Below are 22,427 nucleotides of genomic sequence, written 5' to 3' on the forward strand. Positions count from 1 at the left end.
CGGCGTGCCTGCTGGGCTCCGGTGACGCGGTGCCGGGCTCCCGGGGTTGCACCAGCTCTGGAAGGGCTGCACCCTGCCGCCCCCCGGACCACAGACCTTGGTGGGTGGCAAGTGTGGGCTGCGCCCCATGGAGAGGCGATCGGCAGCACCGATGGCATGGAGCTGGGGATGGCACAGAGGAGTGCCGGGGAGCAAGCCACCCATGGCGAGAACAGCCCATTTCACACCCTGGTCCCTGGAGAACACTGCCATCCCCCATGCCAGACCCCGCTCGGGGTGAGCACCTGCTCTCCCATAGCCCCTGAGCCCAGGGCACCTTTGCAGGTGCTCGTAAACTTTTTCTGCCCAGGGGCCAGAGATGTCAAGGCTCTCCCAGGCTTGGAGGGGGCTGCCTGAGGCTTGCTGGGGGCCGGCCCCCCTCTGCGGGCTCTGGGAAGGTTCACAAGCCAGCAAATCCTGCTGCAAGCTGTCCTGGATGAGACCCATGTGAGGTACCCTTGAGTGTCCAGGACACCCAGAGCTCGGGACAGCATGGGTCTCCAGTGCCAGGCATATCCCACCCAGGGGATGTGGTTTGGGAGCACTACGTGTTGGATGGGGTCAGCGCTAGCCGCATCCATGGTGCCAAGCGGCAGCCCTAGGTTGGAGCTGGGGGTCCGCAGCCCAGCCGGCTGGGTGCTCCCAGGCTTTGTCCCGTGCTTCCCGGAGCTCTCTCCTCCCTTCCTCGGCTGGGTTGCACGCTCTGCTGCCTCTGTAAACTGAGCCTTGTGACTTACGGTGGGGCTTGGCCACTTCTCTGCCCCCACACACCCTACGTGGTGTTTTCCCAGTGCTCCTTGTTCAAAGGATGCCCTGGGATCCCATCTCCCCTGCCTGCCCCCTCCCCAGCTTGGTCTCGGCTCCCCTCTCTGGGCTGGCCACTCCGCCCCTGTGGTTGGGCCACTCCGCAAGCCCCAGCGGGTGGACGTGGTGGTGTGCGGCGTGACCCAGGTGGGAGGACGAGGATGGAGGGTTCCGGGAGCCCTGCTTGTCTGGCGGGTCTGGGGGCACGGCTCCAGTTGCCTGTACCCTCCCCTGCAGACAGGCAAGCTGTTCTGTGGGCTATTCCCACCCCTCTCCTTGCGTGTCTGCGATGGGGTTTGCCTGCTGCCATGTGCCAGGCAGCGCTGGGGCCCTCCTGGTTATTTTGGCATGTTACTGCAGCCCTTTCTCCCTCTGTAGCCCGGGCTTAGGGTTCAGCCTGACTGCCCAGCCATGATGCTGCTCCCACTGCTCCTGGAGGTCACCCTGCTGCAGCTGGCCAGCGGCTCCCACCACCACTACAATGGTTTCTACTACAACCACATCATGAACGACAAGGGCAATGGGCAGGAGAAAGGTATATCTGGGATTGGCGGGGCTGGCAGGTTGGTGTAAGGGGCTGAAGTACCCCCCACCCCGGACTCTGGGATGGAGCTGGAACCCATCTCTTGGGGGGAGGATGTAGGGCCCAGAGGAACAGGCAGGGGTGCTCTAGGGATACTCATGGGATATTCATGGGATGTTCAGACAGAAGAGAAGGTGGAGGGAGGGACTGAGCAGAGCAGCTGCAGGGAGATTTATGGATGCTGCCAAGCCCTGGATCCCGACCTGCCCATCACACCTTCCCTCCCTGTCTCCAGTGGTTTATTTCAACGAGGTCAAACTGGTGGTGGAGACCCCCAAAGACCCTGTCTACAGCTCCAATGGTGCCAATGTCACCCTGCCCTGCCACTACCGCTACGAGCCTGACCTGGAAGCCAAGCACAAGATCCGCATCAAGTGGTCCAAGCTGCGGGACGACTACACCAAGGAGCAGGATGTGCTGGTGGCCATTGGCAAGACCATTGTGGCCTTTGGGGACTTCCGGGGCCGCGCTCACCTTCGCCACCCTGGCCGGCACGAGGCCTCGCTGGTCATCAGTGATGTGCGCTTGCAGGATGATGGCAAATACCGCTGTGAGGTCATCGATGGGCTGGAGGATGAGAGCAATGTGGTGGACCTCCGGCTACAAGGTGGGGACACAGTGGGGACTGCCTGACCCCCCTGTGCCAAGAGTAGCAAGGCAGGAGGGGGGTCGGGAAGTGCAGTTGTGGGCAGAAAGGGGCTTGGATGCTGGTGTGATGGGGTGGTGACTTGGGGCTCTCTGACTGTGGGGTCTCGGCAGCGAGTGAGCCTGGAGCAGGCTGCCCAGCTGGGATGCTGGGGAGAGGCTACTGTGGGGTCAGAGTTGGGGTTGCCCCTGTGGCTGCGGCATTTCCTGCCTCTACCCACCCACCTTCCCCTTGTGCTGCATCATTTGCAGCCACCCCCTCGCCTCCTGGCTCTGGGTGTCCCCATACAACTTGTGCTGAACCTTAGTGATTGGCCCAACCCTTCTTGCTCACTTGCCATGAGGGACCTGACTCAGCCCTGGCTTTGCTGCCAAGCTCAGAGCTGGGGAAACATCTCCTTTGCTGTGCCTTTGGCCCCCACACCCTCCCTCCCATGGTATCTTGTCCCCACCAGTCCTGTGACTGTGGTCCATCGTGGTGGTGCACATGTTCCCGTGGTCCGTCCATCCCTGTGACAGGGGTCTGTCCTTTCCCATGCTGGTGGTCCATGTGTCCCTGTGATCCTGGCCCGTACATCCTTGTAATCCTGGTCCTTGTATCCCTGTTCCTGTAGCTCATGAATCCCCATGATGATGGTTGCTCCATCCCCACAGAGGTGGTCTGTGCCTCCCTAGGACCACTGTCTGTGTGTCCCCAGGGCCGTGGTCCGTATGTCCCTGTGGTGGTGGTCCCAGCATCCCTGTTACCGTAGTCTGTGCATCCCTGTGTGTACTGGTGCTCTCCCCACGAGGGTGGTCCTTGTGTCCCCAGGACCAAGGCCCTATGTTCCTGTGCCACCAGATGTCGCTGGCAACTCACCGCTGGCAGCTGCGTGCCCGCAGCAGCCCCAGCGACCCGGCACTCCTGAGCCTTGGGCTGTGCCAACCTGGGGTGCTCCCTGTCCCAGAGCCTGAATTTGGGATGGGTTGGGGACCCCTGCGGCTCCTGCTGGGCCAGACCGGGTGGGTGGGCTGCCCGCGGAGCCGGCTGAGTGCCCCATCTGCCCCCAGGCATCGTGTTCCCCTACCAGCCTCCCCGCGGGCAGTACAGACTCAACTTCCACGAAGCCAAGCGAGCGTGCCAGGACCAAGGCGCCATCCTCGCCACCTTCAACCAGCTCTTCCAGGCCTGGAGCGAGGGGCTGGACTGGTGCAATGCGGGCTGGCTGGCTGACGGCACCGTTCAGTACCCCATCCGCCTGCCCCGCAAGCCCTGTGGTGGGCTGCACCTCGCCCCGGGCATCCGCAGCTACGGCCCACGCCACCAGCACCTGCACCGCTTTGATGCCTTCTGCTTCTCCTCTGGGCTCAGAGGTGGGTACTGGGCCAGAGGCTGGGGGGGTGGGCTCCCAGGGAAGATGCTCTGCCCAATCAGTGGCATCCCATGTCCTCCTTAGGGCTCAGGGCTCAGCTTTGGGGACGATAGCCCAAGGAGGGATGCTCCAGATGCTGCTTATTGCTGATGCTTCCGTCTCCCTCCTAGGAGAGGTTTTCTACCTGGACCACCCAGCCAGGATGACGCTGGAGGAGGCCAAGCAGAGCTGCCAGGACGTGGGGGCTGAGATTGCCCGGGTGGGGCAGCTCTACTCTGCCTGGAAGTTCCTGGGGCTGGACCGCTGCGATGCCGGCTGGCTGGCGGATGGCAGTGTCCGCTACCCCATTGTGAAGCCCCGGGCCAACTGCGGCCCTGAGGAGCCTGGTGTCCGCAGCTTCGGCTTTCCCAGCAAGGGCCGGTTTGGGGTCTTCTGCTACAAGGAGAGATAAGGAGCTGGGAAGGCTTCTTGGCCAGAGGATGTTTCCAGCCTGACGGTGTCGGGTGTTTCCCAGGGCTGTTTTGGGGGTGACTTGGGGGAGTCAGGATAGGGGGAGAGGCTTCTTTTTGTTTTATTTCATTTCCTTCCTTTGTATTTTCTACCCCTTGCTCAGCAGCTGGCACGTGCAGCTGCTCAGGGCAGTGTCGCTGGTGCAGTGTGGGACCATCCCTGGCATGGGGTGTGTACGAGGATGATCCCCATGGGCTGCTGCCACGCTGCTTGACCCCTGCCACTGCGTGGGTGGTGGCCCTTTCCCGCGGTGGCTGTGTGTCACAGGCACCTGCCTGCCCCTCCAGGCTGGTCCTGTCCCTGAGCTCGTGGGGGTGGGAGTGAGGTGAGGTTGGGTTTGGCCAGAGGCAGAGAGTGGGTGTCTGCATTGTATCCCAGCCCCTCTTCCAGCCCCAACCCTGTCCAGCTGAAGGATGCCGTTGTGCCTGTCCCCGTGGGAGTGCCAGTGCCTTATCTCCATGCACCCCTCGCCCGGACTCCACTTGAACTCTGGTGCCTTCTTCTTTGAGCATTTGGTTATGAAAAGATGTATTTTCCTGGACCTCTTCTAATAAATCAGTGGAGAAAGCCCTGGAGTGACATGGCTGTGTCCCCATCTCTGTCCCAGCACAAGAGAGGGGTCTGCCACAGAGAGAGGATTTGGGGATCCCTGGCTGGACAGCCAGGGGCTGTCTCATCCTTGGCTGAGCATTGTCTCATGACTGCTGGCTCGGCCCTGTGCCCACCTGAGCTCCTGCAAGAGCCTTGTGCTCCCTCACTGAGTGTTAATTAACCCCCTGCATGCCAGGACTGAAAGCTGGAGGGTGAAGCAGTTCTTCCTGCTGGCGATGTGTTTTAGATGGGTTTTAGGCATGTGGGTTAACCCCCTCCCAGGGTGATGACCTGCCCCAGGATCCTTCTTCAGCTGGGGCTTGGGGAACCTCCCCCTACACCTCTGGTGTTCCCAGGGCTGTACCCCTGGGTGCTGGCTGGGACTGAGCCAGTCCCATGTAGCCTGGAGTACCTTATTTGCACTCCCCTTCCTTCCCTGCTGCCTTGCCATGGGAGACCCCACCCTGGTCCACACAGACATCCCCCTTCCCCCAAAAAAGTAACACCAACAAAGTGCCTGTTCCAATTTCACTCTCTTTATTATTTATCATTCTTTCAAAATAGGATATGTTCAAAAATATAAATAGGTGCAGGGAACGCTGGTGCCCCGCACGGTCCCCTGGAAAGAGCACGTCGTCCTGGGATGGGTGCTGGGCTGCAGGGAGGGCAGCAGGGAAGCAGAGAGGGGCCACAGCCCCCAGTGCCCGGGTCCCGGGTCTCAGCATCCCTTCGCCTCCCTCCTCCCACAGATCCTTCCACTGCAGCCCCCCAGCCCTCCCCACCCACCCCAACGTGCTGCAGCAGTAGGAGGATTCTGGAAAAAAAAAAATAAAACCCCAAAAGGTGCTGTTCACCCCGGAGATTAAATAACAGAAATAATTACATTGTTCATGGATAAAATCAGGAAAAAATAATCATCTTTATTATTTAACTTAACCCCCTGCCCTCTGCAAACCCACCCCCCTCCCTGTCCCGGAAGGCACGAAGATAATTGGAACCGGACGGTTAGTAAAAATGCTGAGATCTAATTCGCTTTGCTTTGGTGCTTGGAAAAACATTAATTTTTTTTTTGTATATATACACAAAGGTGGGTTTGTCTTTAATATAATTTTTTTTCCTTATATGACAAAAAAGCAACAAGAAGAAGAAGAAATCGACTCTGTTAATATAACTGTTCCGTTAAAAATCTTTCTTTCTCGCTTTCCGCTCGGTCTCTCTTGCCCTGCTCTAATGGGTGGGTCTGTGCACGGCTCTGCCGCTGGATCTCGACCGGCTCCTGGGGCTCCTCTTGTATAGCCTGCGCTGGTAGTTGGAGGCTGCAGAAGAGGGAGGAGAAGAAAAGGCACCTTGTTAGCAGGAGCTGGGACAGAGACACCGCTTGTCCCGTGCTGGCTGCCCCGGCCTCTGGCTCGGCGGACGGCCGTGGCCAGCGCTGCCCGGCGGGTAGCTGTGTGTGCCCCGGCGCCAGCCTGCCCACCCCTGCACAATCGGCCCTTCTCCTGCCCCAGGGCTGAAGGTGCCCAGTGCCTACCGGGAGCCCGGGCAGGAGCATCCTCTCCGTGGATGCTTGTCCAACCCCTTCCCTGTGCTCAGCTGGGAGGGTGGTTGTTAACGTGGTGGGCATGGGGACCACTTGCCCATCTCACCCACTGCCCTACCAGTCCCTCCCCAGTCCTCTGGGACAGGGAGGGAAATATCCATCAGCGCTGGGATGTGCTTAGGGCACAGGAGGAGAGACAACCCTGGCTGGCTGACAGGGACAAGGTTTCTGTCTGATCTGTGCTGCCGGTCTCCCTCGAAGCCGGCACTGCTCCAGTGTGATAATTGCAGGAGGTTGTTGATGGAAGCAGCAAAAGCTGCTTGGGAACAGCCCAGGTCTCTTGGTTGCTGGTGGTCCATGCTGGGAGCAGCCTGCAGCTCTCGGGGTCTGCAGCAGAGCCAAGGGAATCAACAACTTGGTCTGCACCATGCGGCTGACCTTGGATACCTCCTCCATCCCTCCTCCTTCCATCTCCTCCCTGGGGCGGAGGTTTGTCCCTTAAGCCTGTATCAAATTTCCCTGGCCATGGGACCATTGCTTTAGATGGAATTGCCCAGCTGGACCAGGACCTGGCAAGGAGGTCACTGGACAGATGCGATTTGGCTGAGGCCGATTAAATTAATGGGAAGCTGCAGGCAAGCAGGGATTGGGACGGGGGTGTAGGCAGGCCTGGGAGTGGGCTGGGACGCCAGTAGGAGAGGACTGGCTGCCATCAGCTGGAGGCCTGACAGGAGAAGGCCCAGCCCTGTCCCTTGGCTTAGCTCTGCCACAGCGCTCCTGTCCGCTCTCAGGGCAGGGCGATGCTGGGGAAGGGCTCGGGGGAACCACAGCTCCCCGCTCCTATTCTCTCTGCTGATATAGCTGGTGCCAAAACTCACCCTTTCAGAAGCAGTTTCCTTTTCTTTCCTGTCTTTAAGTAGCCTGAGCCCTTGTTAAGCTTCTTGTTGCCCTATGTGGCTCTGGAGTTGCCCCTGCCCTACCTAGGTGGAGCAGGCTCCAGGGCAGGAATTGCCTGGGCTGCCCCTCCAGACAGTCCCTGTTGTCCCCACCTACCCAGGAGATGTCAGCTCCCATGGCCCCATAACGGGAGAGCTTTCAACAAGTCAGGGGGACCATGGTGTCCCCTTGTGCCTGCCTCAGAGCTCACCAGCACCCTAAGATGATACCCCCCTCATCCCTAAGCTCCTTCTCCCAGCTGCAGGGATGCATCAGCCCTAACCCAAAGATAAACGTACGGTTTGTGCAGGATATCCGTGGCTCCTCCCACTGCCCGTTGGGCTGGCATCGAATCGTGGGCACGTGGCGCTGGATGTAGCCTTGGCTGCACTGGTACCGCACCAGGGAGTTTATTTCATAGCGGTCCTTCTTCCGACCGAATGTCCTGGCATTCTCCACCACGGGGGGGTCCCCGCAGGCCACTGCAGGAGATGGGTAGAGACATGGAGAGCTCGTGAGTGGGTAGCTCACACCCGGGCAGCTCCTGCCTGCCTGGCACAGGCTGGGCACGCACAGCCTCGTCACTCCTCCTGCTCACAAAACCTTAAGTCCCTTTCAGATTACTTCTGTCCACAAAATACAGGGGCAGGAGGATATGGAAATTCTGTGATGAGCCTTGAAATTAAGCAGTGGTCTGCCTCAGGGCTCCATTCCTGCCTCCCGGAAAGGAAACAAGAGCCAGGCGTCACAACAGCTGCTTGTGGGAGGGCACGGAGCTGGTGTGCAGGAGTGACACCGCAGGCAGGGTATGGCTCTGCCTGAGGACATGAAACTCCATCCTTGTGGCTTGGATTATCTGTTTTCAAGCACTCAGGAAACTCTCCTAGAGACTTAGACAACTTCTACTGCTAATTCCTCCCACCTCTTTGACCACCCTTCTCAGCAACAAAACCCATGTCCATGTGCACTGGGGGCTCCACTCCAGCCCCTCAGTCACTGCCTGAGCCCCCCCATCCTTGTCAGTGCAGCGCAGGGTGCTGACCTGTTCCTTTTTTGCAGGTGAAAGGGAGGTGGTAGTTGCAGGGAACGTCATTCCATTCGCCTTGCTCGTGCCAGATCATCACAACGCAGTCCTCACCCGTCGCGAAGAAATTGTCAGGTTGGTTGGGCCGCCAGTTCTCAAATTGCTGCCAAGAGAGGGAAGCACTTCACCTAAGGCTGGGCCCTCCCCTCTCCTCCTCCCTCCATTCTTGCTGCTGCCTCCTCCATGCATGTCAGAGACCCTGGGTGGCCAGCACTGCTACTACAGCCGTTATTTTCTTCACAGTGGTGCCCAGGAGCTTAGTTGATCAGCTTTACTAGAGGCTTGGAAAAACCATGAGCCTTACAAAGCTTAGGGTTGCCTCCACTCGATGTCCAGCCCAAGCACTCAGCACGCAACTCACGGGGCTTTTGCCAACCAGGGGGAACCTCTTTCTCCCCACCGAATGCCCACGCCTGCCCATGCCGTGGGCTGCAGGCTCACCAGAGAGTGCCCGTCAGACCAGCGGAAGTCGTTCTCCACAGTTCTGTCACTGAGGCCAATCCACTGGTAGTCTTGTGCATGGCCTGGAAGAGGTAGAAGAGGAGAGAAGAGTGGGTCATGGTTCCCTTACACCTTGTTGGAAGGACTTCTTTGCCATCACAGATGTCTCTGACCCTGGAGCCTTTGGGTCATTTGTTCCCCTTCCCATTCTCTAGCCCCTGATGTCCTTTTTTCCCCGCATCATGCTTGTCCATCTCCCTCCCCAGTCAGTATGGATCCACCCACATATGGATCCGCATAGGTCACTGTGCTTATTGCATCAAGTGAACATCTTGTGAACATCTTGTGAACAAGCCACATCACCAATGTGGTAAGAGTGAAGATCTGTCCTAGCTGAGAAAGAGCCCTCTTCTGTCTAATTGCTGTACGGTTCTTCCTCTCCCACACAACAATGAGGCCTCATTAGGAAATAACTGAGCACCAGTGGAGGAAATTGCATTTTTTTATGTCATTTTGGATAAAACTGCCCATAGACCCAGAATCCTACAGATGGACCCTTGCTTAGTCTGAGACTGCCCTCAGCACTCACTGTTCACAAATTCTTGCTCCTCTGGGGTGATGATACTACTCAGGTGAGCTTGATGTTGTCGGCATCTGGACTCTGCATCCATCCAAGTCTCCCTCTCTTCAAAGTGCCTGTAGCAGTGGCCCTGGAACTTGGTCCAGCCTTCCTCACAGTTTTCCAGGTCTAAAACACACAAAGGGAGGGTGAAAAGGATTTGGTGCATGGATCTGGAAGCTTTTCAACTCACCTCTTAGAAGCTCATGTTCTCATGGCATGGGACAGCACATGGTCACTTCCACTAAAAAGCAAACCCTGACACTGTTGCCGGTGGGAAATCCCAGGGAAAAATGTCAGAAGGCATCCAAGACACACATAGAGAGGGGAGCCTGTGTTGAATACCCCGGGTTTGCAGTTACATGAATGGTGCTACTAGAAAACTTTAGAGATACAAACTTATTCCAGGGCAATTCAATCCCCCTGTCACTTTTCTGGACTGTTTTTGATGAACTGACCAAGCAAGAACCCCTCTCTGCTCACTTGTGCTGGCCTGCCCAGAATCAACACATATGTGTTGAAACTGAAAGAGGGGAGGAGAGCCCAGATTTGGGTGGTTGCATTGCTTGGTGTGGTTCTGGGTCTCTGAAGGAGAAGCAAACCAAGATGGGAGAAAAGGGATGGAGGCAGGAACTTACCATGGTGGAGAGAGAAAATAAAATCTCAAGGAAAAAAGCTTGGAAGCTGCTAGAGAAATACAAAAATTTCTCAACTTTTGAGAACATCTTTTGCCATCTGAGAAACACTGAAGCGTTGAACGCATTCATTAAAACCAACCAAACCAGAACAGCAGAGATGGGGGAGAGAGGAGGCGAATGGAGAAACCAGTAGAAAAAGCCTTTGGCAGCTCCTGTGCAATGCAACGCCACACATCTGCTCCACATGACCGAGGGAAAAGTTTGGTCTCAGTCTTTCAGATGCCCAATCTGCCATCCTTTCTCAGGCAGTTGCTGCTCTTAGAGTGGTGGGCTTCCGTGCGTCCTTATGCCTCTCTCCCTTTCCAGTAAGGTTTCCCAGTTTCTTTCTTCTGTTGTTAAACTTTGTAGGTCAAAGCACTTGTCACCTTTAATCACACTAATTCCTCCTAATCCACCCTTCCGGTGTTCTTCCAGCTGGAGATTGCAGATGCTTCGTAGATGTTGGAAGGGTTGGTAGTTAGTTGATGCACTAAAAACATTTTCTACCTTCTTCAACAGATCAAATGGATTATCTGGAAGTAGCTGGAGCTCTAAGGATTCTTGGTCTTGCAGGCAGATTGCTTGCACAAGGTGAGCAGAGAAAACACATTCTCTGAGATTTAAGACTTTTTTTTCCAGCAGCTGGAATGCTACCCCTTGTCATCACAGCCTGGTGATGAGACAGCACATGGCACAGAACCTCAGCAGGACATTTCCTAGGAGAAAGGCCACTCTTTAAAAAAAAGGAACTATGACAGCAATCGTCTTGGAAAAGAGTGACAAAAATCTTGTTCCCTGCTGGGTACACTGTCATGGTGACAGGAAGGACTGGCTGTGAGCACAGATGGCAGAGCTCACCTACGGTGTCCTGCTGTTCTTGGAGTCCAACAGAAAGGATGGTCTGCCTCATGGGAATAAAGAAGATTTACATTCCCTGCTGAATTCACGGCACTGACTTACTTTTACATCTCCCAGGCTATCACTCCCAGGCATCATGATCCCAAAAATTGGAGAAGAGAGGAAATTAAGTCTGGCTTGGACCAAACAAGATCGTAAGCAGCCATAGGATAGAAAGTCTCTTGTTGGACTACAGGGATCTTCAACAACAGGTAGCAGGGATGGGTAAATCAGGGGCTCATTAGGTTGCATTAGGAACGTGATGTTAAGACAGCACAGTCCCTGCCCCGATGATCCAGTGATCCTGAACCGCCGCCTTATGGTCTACTCCATATGTTTATATTGGAAGCAGAAAGAGAGATGCAGAGAAAGAGGAGGAGAAAATGCAATATATATTATCACTACTCATGCTAAGGTGAAGAACGCACTGCAACCTTATTTCTCTTTTGTTTGAACAGGCCAGGAGAGCTTCCCCTCAGCTAAGCTGATAAAAGTTTGGACTTTCATCAGCTTTAAGAAAAAAACCACCCAACTCTTTTTCTTTCCTTGTAGAAACACAAAGAAGTACTAGTACAGATCAGAGTACCTAATTTCGATGGGAAAATAGGTCACTTCACGTTTTCTCAAAGATAGACATTCCCTGCTGATTTTGCTACAGGAAGCCACATTGAAGAGATGAAAAAAAATGTCATGCTGTGTCAAATCAGTGGAGATTCCTGGGGTGAATGAGGCTTCTCTCAGCTGCATCGTTGCAGAGAGAGACACAGTCATTTTTCATGGCTCAGTTGAAGCATCCTTCCATGAAATTCCAGTCTAGCAGAGAAAGTTTGCCTGGGGTGAAGATGTACTTAGATGTTTCCCTACTGTTACAGATGAACAGAAAGACCCTTGACCCAAAGAGACAGTGACTTCTGAGATCAACATTGTTATGATCTCCATGGAGCTTCGCTAGAGAAACTTAAAAAAGAGAGAGTTGAAGAAGACACCAGAAGCTCCTGCTTAGGAATCTTAGAGGATACGGTGCTGTGATGAACAAACTATTCAAAATATATAAGCAAAAGTCTCAAAGCTTTTCCCTAGTGTGTTTTAAGCTGCTGTTAGAGGTTAGCTTACTGAGATGAGGGCAGGACTGATGGGAGCACTCGGGATCAGCTTTTTTGGGGCGTAGGTTTGGAACAAGGTAGTGCAGCAGTTAGTAAGATTAGCTGAAGCCAAGTAGGCCGTACCGATCTCACACAGGTCCCCTCCGTAGCTGGGAAGGCATAAGCATTTGAAAGAGTCGATGCCATCAACGCAGGTAGCTCCATTCAGACAGGGGCTTGAGTGGCACTCATCAGTGTCTGCAAGAAATCAACGGCTTCCATTAGGGCTCTGGGCAGGCAACGCCACCAACAGGAGAACTTGTTTCCTTGCTTGTTTAGGAGGGAATATCAGTTGTTTTGGGAGAACTTGAGAGTTGCTAGGATCTTACTTTAAAACATACTGCCACTGTTGCTGCTGGAAGAATGAAGGGAAGAGACCCAACCCACCCTACAAGGAAGACATCGGTTCTCTGTCACTTGATGGTTGAACACCACTCGGGAGATAGCAGTACAAGCTCAGCAAGATGTATCCAATACACAGCACTCAGTGTCTTTGACAGCTGTTGTAACTCTTCCTTGTCTGCTGTCTCTGCATGATGCATCAAACGTGCAGACACCAGCTATGGGTCTACGAGGAAGAACGTGGAATTCTCATAAGTGATAGAAATGTCCTGAAATAGATCTGTTTCCTAACCAGTCTTCCTGATTACCAGTGCTCACTACTAGTTTCTTCCTAATTATAATTTAGATGAAGTTCTGGGGCAAGAAGTCTCTTCTCAGTCAAGATGAAGAAATTGCAGACAAGAAAAGAAGTGGGTTCAAAGGTGGTTCAGAGACCCTTAACTTTTTCCCTTTGAGGATCTTAGGCCTAGCAGTGGGTGCCTCTTCCTTCGTGAAGAATACTGGACTGCAGTGCCATTTTCTCCAGACCTGACCTCACTATGTACTCTCTTGCTTGTGATGGGGCTAGAAGAAGCTGGTATGTCTTTTCCAGCTGTGGATTCAGTCTTGGTGGAGGAAACTACTCTTAGTTTACCATCTAGACAGAACAGCCCTTAACAGTCCTTTTTGCTTCTTCTGGAGGAGAAAAGGGAAGTTTGTATGGGAAGAGTTTGGCCCCCAACTCTTCTAAGTTTCTCAATTTGATAATTAGCACAAACCTGGGTAGTACATGCTGCCATTTGGTAGCACTTCCATCCTCTGTCATCTTGGGGCAGAAGGAAAGAAGCATAGATGCTCTGAAGAAGGCCACAGGTCGCCAGATTGTATCTATGTATTATAAAACCTAGCTTGTGCTGGAATTGAAATCTCTTCTCCCAGCATCTCTCTAGACTGAGCCTTAATCCTGCTTTTTGAACTTTGGAATCAGAAGGAGAGTCACTCAGAATGGAAAGATTTCAGAGATGTTCAATTGGAAACAAGGAGGAAGACTAAGAAAGTCAGTGGGAACACATCCACACAGGCTGGGTTAAATGACGACTGGTTAGATCCTCATGCGAGACGCTCCTCTCTTTCACACCCCGAAGAAATGTAGGGCTTTAAAAGTGCTAACACTCCCTGCTCTTCTTGTGGATGAGAGGGGTTAGTGAGGAAACATTCAAGGATGATAAACATGCTGGCTATGGAGATGCCAGAGCAGAGCAGCAATTCCACAAGGTCTGTGTGCATCTTCTGACTGGGGTATGTTCGGTCAGATAATGTCTTCCTGCAGAACCATGGCCCAGCTCCTCAGTGCCTCCAGACATATGAGAGCAGGTGTGTATTATACCTCATGTGGCTGTCTAGTCAGCTAAAAGCTGACATGTTCTGTAACATGCCTGAGTGATGGAGAAAATTCTGACCTTGGATGGTAAATGTATTTGTGCTTTGGAGCACCAAGATTCTAGGCTTTATCACTGTGAGTAATGCAATTATTCCTCAGATAGTTGATGAACCTCTTACTCCAGTTTTGCAGTTCTCTCAGAGAAGGAATTCTTTCCTCTGGATTGCCCTTCTAGATACTCATGAATGCTTTCTGGATTTCTTTGTTCACTGCAGCATGAAGAGAATCCCTGTTTCCATGGCACTGCTAAAGACTTTGAGACTTCCAGAACAAAACAGAGCTGAACTTGGCTGACTATTGCTTACTAGCAACACTTGAAGTTCCTAGCATATAAAGAGCATAAATGAAAATGAGGTATCCTGAGGGATGATTACAACTGTAGAGGCCCTTTGGGCTTCCCAACAGCAATGGCGGCAGAAGTTCATGTTGATTCCAGTGGGATCCAGCTGAACAAGTAAGGAAAGGCTCTCCTTTGTCCATTAAGACTTCCTGAAGTGGAAAATACACTGTAGAAGTGGGAACAAAGCACATACGAGAGCTAAAGCAGAACATTTAGCAGGGAATAATGTGTCTTCAGCTGTCTTCTGCAACGTGGACTAAAACTTGGCACATCCAATATATCTTCTGAGAGCCAGACCTGCTGTGATTTGCCATCTCTAGTCTTGGAGGAAGAGGGAGCAGACACACCTGTGCAAAGTCATTGCCACAGATTTCCAGCTGGGAAATAACACTGGAATAGAATTTCCTTTTACAGATATTGTATATAATATGATTGCACATATTATATATGCTGTAAAAACAAATCTCTGCACATAATATATATGTTATATATCTCTCCATATATATACATATATATTTTTCTATATGGGACACAGAGAAAGGGTGTGTACTTGTAGGTAGGACTGGAAAACCAGACAACAAATACAAGTGAGACACAGACAGATTTTCTTCCCAGAAGTGTGCTGCAAGTGGCTGGAGAGAAGACACTTTAAACATATGATCATAAATACCAAACTCCCACTTCAGCCTGTTGGGACAGTGACTCTATCTCCACTTGGATGTAGAATCATCTCACCAAGCTGATACCAGGAAATTCAAACATATCCGCCGGGTTGGAGGAAGCGTTGCTGATTCTGGTCCTCCCAGAAAATCTGGGTCTTGGAGGTCTTTCAGAAAAGTATGTCGAAATGGTAAAATTGGCAGTGATGTCTCTGGAAACCCTGGCAAGTCGGTTTGTGGGTGTTTCTAGGATATCACAGCTCAGCAATAGGATTTATGGGAGGTGAGAACTCCAGTTAAAAAAAAAAAAATCCCATCTTATCACACCATGCTTGGCTATTTTCTTCATAATATTTTACATACTATAAATGTGTCCACTTCCACAGAGTTGAGAGCTAGATGAGGTTAGTAAATCACCTTACACCTCTTCAGCTAGCTGGAAAGCCTGCGGCATGCTCAGTGTGCCAGCTCTGCTCGGCACAGAGCGCACCCCCACTTCCACAGCACCGGCTGCCAGGTACCTTGACACCCAAGGATCTTACGCAGACGTGAGCTGTTTATTTGCTTGGGTGAGCAGTCACTCAAGAAGTCAGCTCTGCTTTGAGTTGCAGCTCAAGTGCTTATCAGCTGACAAGACGACAAGACTACTGCTATTATTACCCAGCGCTAACAAAGGACAAGCGATGCGGCATGGGATGCTGAACAGAGGCAGCCCTCGCTTTCAAGTGCTTCAGCTCTAAAACAAAGGCAGGGGAGAAAATGCCTTACTGTGCCAAGAATAGGAAGCCTGTTGAGAAGGTATTATTAACTTGTTTCTTGAGGATAATGAAAAATTAGCCACTCTTTAGAAGACTGCAGTTAATATTGTCCTGAAGTTGCAAAAGATTATTCAAATCTATTGTCACGTTTCTAATTTTTGCTGCTAACAGGACCCAAGGTATAACTTCTAGATTAAAAAACCCCAACAATTACAACAAAATATCCAATGTAAACAGGGTCTTGCATCTGGAAGATGTAAACTGTTGGCCGGAGAAAGCAAGACGAGTTACATAGCGACAATGCAAACTTTGAATTTGTTTCACCATTTTCATTCTAAGATTTCTTTTACATTGCCAGATACGCACTATATTTAGTCAGAACTGTTTTCTTTTGGTGCAACTAAACAGAACATAAGTATTCTCCCAGTGCCTTTGAAAACAATTTGCTGTACTAGATCATGGAAATTGGAAAGAGAAATCCTTTGGAAATGAAAGAGAAATAGATTGGTCCTGGTTTTGCTCAGAAGGCAAATGGCACGCAACAGTGAACACACAGTGTTAGTGGTGAGAAGGAAATGCTTTTAAAACCCTTCCTCCCAAGCTAAGAAGACAATACTAGAAAAAGTGCTAACACTTTCTAGAACAATACAGCCTGTGCATTTTGCTCGGTGGCAGACCCTATGGAAGATGAGCAAGAATACCCATTAAATAAGGTCAGCTTTGTGCTTAAAACATCTACTAAGGAGAAGCAATTTATGAACAGAGAGGATGCCATCACCCAAACCCAGAACGAACGGCGTAGTTTTCCTGAAGCTGTGACTTGTTTAGAAATATACCCTAGGATTTAAACTCCTGGTTCTGTTCTGCAGAGAGGCAAAGGTAAAACAGAAAGGTAAAGCATTTTCAGGATGCTCTGTCCCTCACCCTTTCTTTATCGGCCTCCTTGTAAGTGCAATTATCCCAACAGGACTCACAGACCAGCTAGGTAATTATCTTCTAGAGACCAAGTGAAAAAAAAGAAATCTGTGTACAAATTAAATTTGTTTTTCAGAGACCACTGGGGAGTTTGAACTGTTGATCTGATAGCTTAAACAGTGAAGAAAAACATTGGAGCAATTGTAGGGTGACTCCTACAAGGAAAAAAAAAGAAGTCGGGGAAAACAGTTTTCTCACATTTTAAGTAAAATGCTAGCTTCGAACATCACATAGACAGCTAGTGAATTATGATGAGCAATTAAGTCATTAAAATAATTAACTACAATAATTAAACCAAAGCCTCCATGCAGCAGAAGGGGCAGATATTGCTACAGCCTTAAAAAGCTATATTCATCTAAAGAACAGCAATTTTCCAGGAGAACCTGTTGATCTGCTGGGACCTTTGATTTTTCCACCACTCTCATGGAAGGAGAGCTCAGGAAATTTGGACATCTCTGCCTCCAAAATATTACATGTAGAAGTAAACTGACATGTATATAGCACTAGTCCAGGACTGCAGGTTGCCTCTTCAGAGAAAGGTTTTGGTTACGCTAATAAACTTCTGATGCAAAACAGACAGTATATCCAGGCAACATGAAGTCACCCGGCCAGCCACAAATGGTCTGTGCTTTTGCTTGTCTCTCAGCCAGGGCTGGTACCTCCGTCTCTTCTTGAGACCATAATCTGCATTCCACATTAGGTGAAACGTTATGAAACAGGTGAATGTTTTCTAGACTTTTTTCTTCTGGGTTGATCTTCTCTGGACCAATAAAACTCTATCCCTTGGACTTCCAGGGCATGGCAAGCGAGGAAAGCCCATCAAGACCTTTCCTCATTTGGATTCTAACCTATTGCCATGTTGGGGCCATAGCAGCAGAAATCATGAACTCGTTTCACCAGAGACAAGCAAAATTTAGCATAAATAGCTGCCATTTCAGCACATTTCACTTTCTTCCCCCTCCTTGAGTGAAATTTTTAAGTCATTGACTGGTCAGAATGCTCCAAACCACAGCTTTTCACTAAAGCGCCAGCATGCTTTTTTCAGCTAATAATTATTTGCCTTCAAATGTTACCAGAAGCAAAAAGACCCGCTGAGTTGGCAAAACTCTGGATGAAGAAGCCAAGCCTATGGACAATTCTTCAAGCTTGCGGGGTTCCTGTCCTCACAGAGGAATCAAACTGCTGACTAAAGACATGTGCGTGCTTAGCCTTCAGTTTGGTTGAATACTAATAATTACTGGCACACCAAGTGTTAATCTTCTGTTTTCTTGTGCTTCTGGCTCTGTCTTTTAAAGAGAAGCAGAGGCTACAGCAGAGCAGAAAAACATCATTTTTCATAAATCATTGCACTAAAAAGACTGCGGGATCTAACAGGAACACTTCAATGACAGGACATGCCTCCCTGCTCCTCACCCTAAGCTCCTTCTGTGAGCTGAACTAGCTTCACCCGTGCCTTAATGTTAGTCAAAATTAATTGCACTTAATGGGCACCCACTTCATCCTACAAACTCCGAGCGTAGCTCAAGGCACAAATATTAGACTGGATCTTTTTGCAAGATCTAAATTTCAAGACTGGGAAACTTCAGGTAAAAAGGCAGCCCCAACATGGGAAATAGCGTTTTGAGTTCCAGCCTGCAGTTCTTCCTCATAGACTTTCCATGTTCACAATCCCCAGAGCACTGTAAAGATTAATGACCCAAAAAAGGAATTCTGTGATTATTTTTGCCATCATCACTTTGCTGTAATTCTCTAGAAGTTCGCCTTGTTCAGGGGTGTTGCAAATTCATGGTTAATACACTTTCTTGCTGCCTGGATGAGCTTCCTTCAGACCCTGACCAGGACTGCATTTAGCCCTATAGGGACACTGTGGAAAAGCAGCTTACCAATAAAGAGAAGTTTTATCCTAGAATGTCTTCCCTGGTGAGGGCACCAACCACACACATGTACTCAAGCCCATCTCTAGTTTATAAAGAGTCTGCAATTAAACTTCATGTAGTCGTTGCTTACCTCTCCCTGTCACCTGCTGAGAAACCCCAGCTGCTACACCGTCATCTCTGCCACTTTCAAATACACAGCGTGTTCCAATTTCAGAACATTTTTCAAGCTTCACACATGAGCTGCTGAACACATGGTTCTCTTTCAAAATACTTCACAAGAATGTTGGCTAACAAAAGCCAAAAGAATCTGGCAATCGCCTTGTGGGTAATTTATAAGAAGAAAAAGCAGTGAAATAAAATAATACTTTGGGGCCATATATTTTTTTTAATTTTTTTTGCTGAGCCTCGCTGGCTAGTTTCCTTCCTTCCCTTCAGCCCTGCCTTTGCTGGCTTGTTTTTGTCTCCAGTCTTGGACGTGGCAGCGGGCATGGCCCAAAGCAGAGCCCATTAGGTTGCAAGGAAGGCTTTTGGGTGCGTAACCCCTGCAGCACCCTGCCAAGCCCCAGATGCCGTGCCAGGCTGGAGCAGTGCTGCAGGCACAACCCTGGTGGCTTGTCCTCTCCCACTTCTGCAGCATCCTCTGCTCAGCAGAGAGAGGCAGGGCCTCCAACGTGTTACGAGCAGGGCTGAACAAAGATTTGTGATCACCTGTTTTCTCAGCGGGAGAGAAGTGATGCAGAGAGAAATGCAGTGACTCATTCGAAATGATCGAAATGGTGTTTAGAAACCAGGCTGAGCTTCACAAAGCTCTGCACTTACAGACCCTTACTGAGTCCAGAGGTCCCTATGCTGAATGGTGTAAATTAACCAAAAAGAAGCAGTTCAGACGGTAATGTTGGAAGGGGGTGGAATTAATACTACTTTTGCTAGAAGGAAATCAGCAAATCTCTTTGAACATACATTTTATACCATATTTAAGCAACATGTCCTGCATGATGGGGCCTGTCCCCAGAAGCCTGCTCCTAATTGCAGCAAAATTAAACCAAGCCAGGGATGTCGCAGGACATCCCGTGTTACCGGGACTGGGCTCCTCCTTTGGCCAAAAGCAGCCACCAGCAAGAACAACAACGTCCCATCTCATTTTCTTCTCATTGCAGCATCCTAATGCTTCCAGGGCACGTGAACACTGCTTGGGGGATGCTTGTCAGAAAGCTAGCAGTGTTTTCACCATATATGGTTACTCAGATTTAAATATTATGTCGGTTTATACTTGGCAGCAAGGGATCCTACCAAAGGCAGAGCGCTGAAACTCCAAAAAGGGTCAGGGTGGAAGAAAGGGCATTTATCGGCAGAGCTGACAAAAGGTAGCGATGCTCTGAGCATCATCTCACACATTTAGCCCATTCTAGCTGCAGAGAGCAGCGTAAGATCAGATGATCAGAGGGTGGCCATGCTCTGTGCCGAAGGGATCGGAGGAGTTTGCCCAATGCAAATATTGCACTCAGTGCAGATGATGCTGAGAGCAGAGATTTTTGTCCCCAGTTGGCTTGCTTTGCCTCTTACCCCTCCTGCACTGCAAAACTGCTGACAGCCAGCCTCCCACTCCGGAGCAAGCGCTATGAAACACTCAGGGATACAGGCAGCAAGTCGACACATCATGGGAAGAGAAACAAAACCGGACAGAGACTTGCAGCCTATGTTATCCGAATTCTCAGCTGCATCCACTAGCCAGGGTGGAAGTCTCTGGCGGGTGGAGCTGTCTTTGCTTGTCTCCGTATGGGAAGAAAAAAATGTTGTTTTCTCTAGGTTATAGCAGTGATTTACAGCAATTTCAGAGGGGGCACAAATGCCCTAGTGCCTTCCCCAGCTGTATGCCACCCAGGGACCTGACCACAGCAGCTCCCAATGACCATTCACCGCACACTCTTTTTCCAGCCCCCACCTCTGGCCACGCAGAGGGGAGAGCTCTATGTCCCATGTCCCAGTGATGACCTGGGTATCCGAGGGTGCACGAGCAGACAGTGCCTCCATCATCATCCTGGCAGGCACCAGCTCCACCGGGCTGCTCATCACAGCTGGAGGGCAGCTGTGTCCACCAGTTCAGAGGAGCGAGTGGTGCCTACTGCTACGGTGCAGTGGGGGAAGGCCAGATATGCCCCTCCTGCTGCTTCCCTTGACCTGGTCCTCTGCTGCTCTCCCCAGGGGCATGTAATTCCCATGGACAGGCAGGAGGGAGGTCCTGGAGGCTTCTGGGTACGCAATTATGTTGGCTGGATAATCACATTACCTGCCCAAACACAGACTGTCATTTGTTAAGACAGAAGCTATTCAACGTGACCTGTAAAGAGCCCCACATGTTTATGGCTTCCCACCCCAATAATGTTCTGCCCCAGTCGTCTTCTGTGTTAGTGTTCTCTGCTGTAGAAAACCAAAAAAGTGACAGCTATGCCCCCTCCCTCCCTCCCCTTCCATAATGTGCTGCCTTCCCTATGAGAAGAAGACACGGTACCTTCAGTAGTGGGTCCTAACGCATCTATTGCTTCTTGCGAGACTTGAGGCGGGGCAGCGGTAGCGGTGGCCAGCGGATGGGGATTGTCTAGAGCAACAGCTGTCTCCGTCTCTTGCCCTGACACTGCCGGAGCGGAAGGCTCTATTTCAAGCTGAGCCACTTCAGGATTCCCGGGTCCATGCGTTGGTTCAACATCTGAGGTACTGGTACTAATTACAGCGTCTGGGACAGAGGTTTCCCCTGAAATGCCTGTGAGCGCGTGTGTCACAGCTTCAGATGTTGTGTCAGGAATTTCCTTCTCCTGAGCACCCGAGGGCTCACCACTGGCCAAAGATGTGGCAGCTGGTTCAATGTTAGCAGCAGGCAACGCGGATGCTTCTCCACTAGTCTCATGGACTGTGGATGCTTCTATGCTCGTCTCAGGAAATACAGATGTTTCACCCTGGGCTTCTTGACTTGTGGATGTTTCTATTCTAATTTCAGGAAATGCAGAGCTTTCCCCACTTAATTCTTGAACTGTGGATGTTTCTATGGTAATTTCGGGATAGGCAGATGTTTCACCCCTGGCTTCTTGACTTGTTGGGGTTTCTATGCTAATCCCAGGGAATGCAGATGTTTCCCCACTGATTTCGTGGACTGTAGAAGTTTCTATGCTAATCTCAGGAAATGCAGATGTTTCACCTCGGGCTTCTTGACTTGTAGATGTTTCTATTCTAATTTCAGGAAATGCAGAGCTTTCCCCACTTACTTCGTGGACTGTTGACGTTTCTATGCTGATTTTGGGAAATGCAGATGTTTCCCCACTAATTTCATGGACTGTGGATGTTTCTATGTTAATTTCAGGATAGCCAGATGTTTCGCCCCTGGCTTCTTGACTTGTGGAGGTTTCTATTCTAATTTCAGGAAATGCAGAATTTTCTCCGCTGATTTCATGGACTGTGGATGTTTCTATGCTAATTTCAGGAAAGGCAGATGTTTCTCCACTGAATTCATGGACTGTTGAAGTTTCTATGCTAATTTCAGGAAAAGCAGATGTTTCTCCACTGAATTCATGGACTGTGGATGTTTCTATGCTAATTTCAGGATAGCCAGATGTTTCACCCCTTGCCTCTTGACTTGTGAATGTTTCTATTCTAATTTCAGGAAATGCAGAAGTTTCCCCACTGATGTCTTGACTTGTGGATGTTTCTATTCTAATTTCAGGAAATGCAGAAGTTTCCCCACTTATTTCTTGTATTGTGGATGTTTCTGTGCTACTTTCAGGAAACGCAGAGGTTTCCCCACTTACTTCTTGACCTGTGGATGTTTCTATGATAATTTCAGGGTAGCCAGATGTTTCACCCCTGGCTTCTTGACCTGTGGATGTTTCTATGGTAATTTCAGGAAATGCAGATGTTTCCCCACTGATTTCTTGAATTGCTGATGTTTCTATGCTAAATTCAGGAAATGCAGAGGTCTCCCCACTGATTTCATGAATTGTGGATGTTTCTGTACTTGCTTCAGGAAATGCAGATGTTTCCCCACTGATTTCTTGAATTGTGGATGTTTCTGTACTCGTTTCAGGAAATGCAGATGTTTCACCACTGATTTCATAAGCTGTTGATGTTTCTCTACCACTTTCTGGCAATGCAGATGTTTCCCCACTTAGTTCACCAGATGCAGAGGCCTCACCACTTGGCCCATAACT

General features: G+C 50.4%; 2 protein-coding genes across 2 annotated transcripts in view; one reads left to right on the top strand and one right to left on the bottom strand.

The window, feature by feature from the left end:
* The first annotated feature begins 1,236 nt into the window (after positions 1 to 1,236).
* On the top strand, positions 1,237 to 3,874 carry HAPLN3 (hyaluronan and proteoglycan link protein 3). The gene is made up of 4 exons (XM_010150084.1): positions 1,237 to 1,378; positions 1,662 to 2,033; positions 3,122 to 3,424; positions 3,594 to 3,874. Exons 1-4 carry the CDS (start codon positions 1,255 to 1,257, stop codon positions 3,872 to 3,874), a joined length of 1,080 nt encoding a protein of 359 aa, XP_010148386.1. The 5' UTR covers positions 1,237 to 1,254.
* A 1,877-nt stretch (positions 3,875 to 5,751) lies between these two features.
* The window catches only part of ACAN (aggrecan), a 27,403-nt gene continuing 10,727 nt past the window's right edge, over positions 5,752 to 22,427 (bottom strand). The window contains exons 13-19 of the mRNA XM_010150085.1: positions 22,285 to 22,427; positions 20,741 to 22,224; positions 9,115 to 9,273; positions 8,526 to 8,608; positions 8,043 to 8,187; positions 7,300 to 7,482; positions 5,752 to 5,840 (exon numbers count right to left, since the gene is read on the bottom strand). The exon at positions 22,285 to 22,427 is cut by the window's right edge and continues 38 nt beyond it. Coding sequence (XP_010148387.1) covers positions 5,752 to 5,840; positions 7,300 to 7,482; positions 8,043 to 8,187; positions 8,526 to 8,608; positions 9,115 to 9,273; positions 20,741 to 22,224; positions 22,285 to 22,427 — 2,286 coding nt within the window. The remainder of the gene's footprint in view (positions 5,841 to 7,299; positions 7,483 to 8,042; positions 8,188 to 8,525; positions 8,609 to 9,114; positions 9,274 to 20,740; positions 22,225 to 22,284) is intronic.

The sequence above is a fragment of the Eurypyga helias genome, unplaced genomic scaffold, assembly GCF_000690775.1.
Source record: "Eurypyga helias isolate BGI_N326 unplaced genomic scaffold, ASM69077v1 scaffold3294, whole genome shotgun sequence".
NCBI classification, from domain to species: Eukaryota; Metazoa; Chordata; class Aves; order Eurypygiformes; family Eurypygidae; genus Eurypyga; species Eurypyga helias.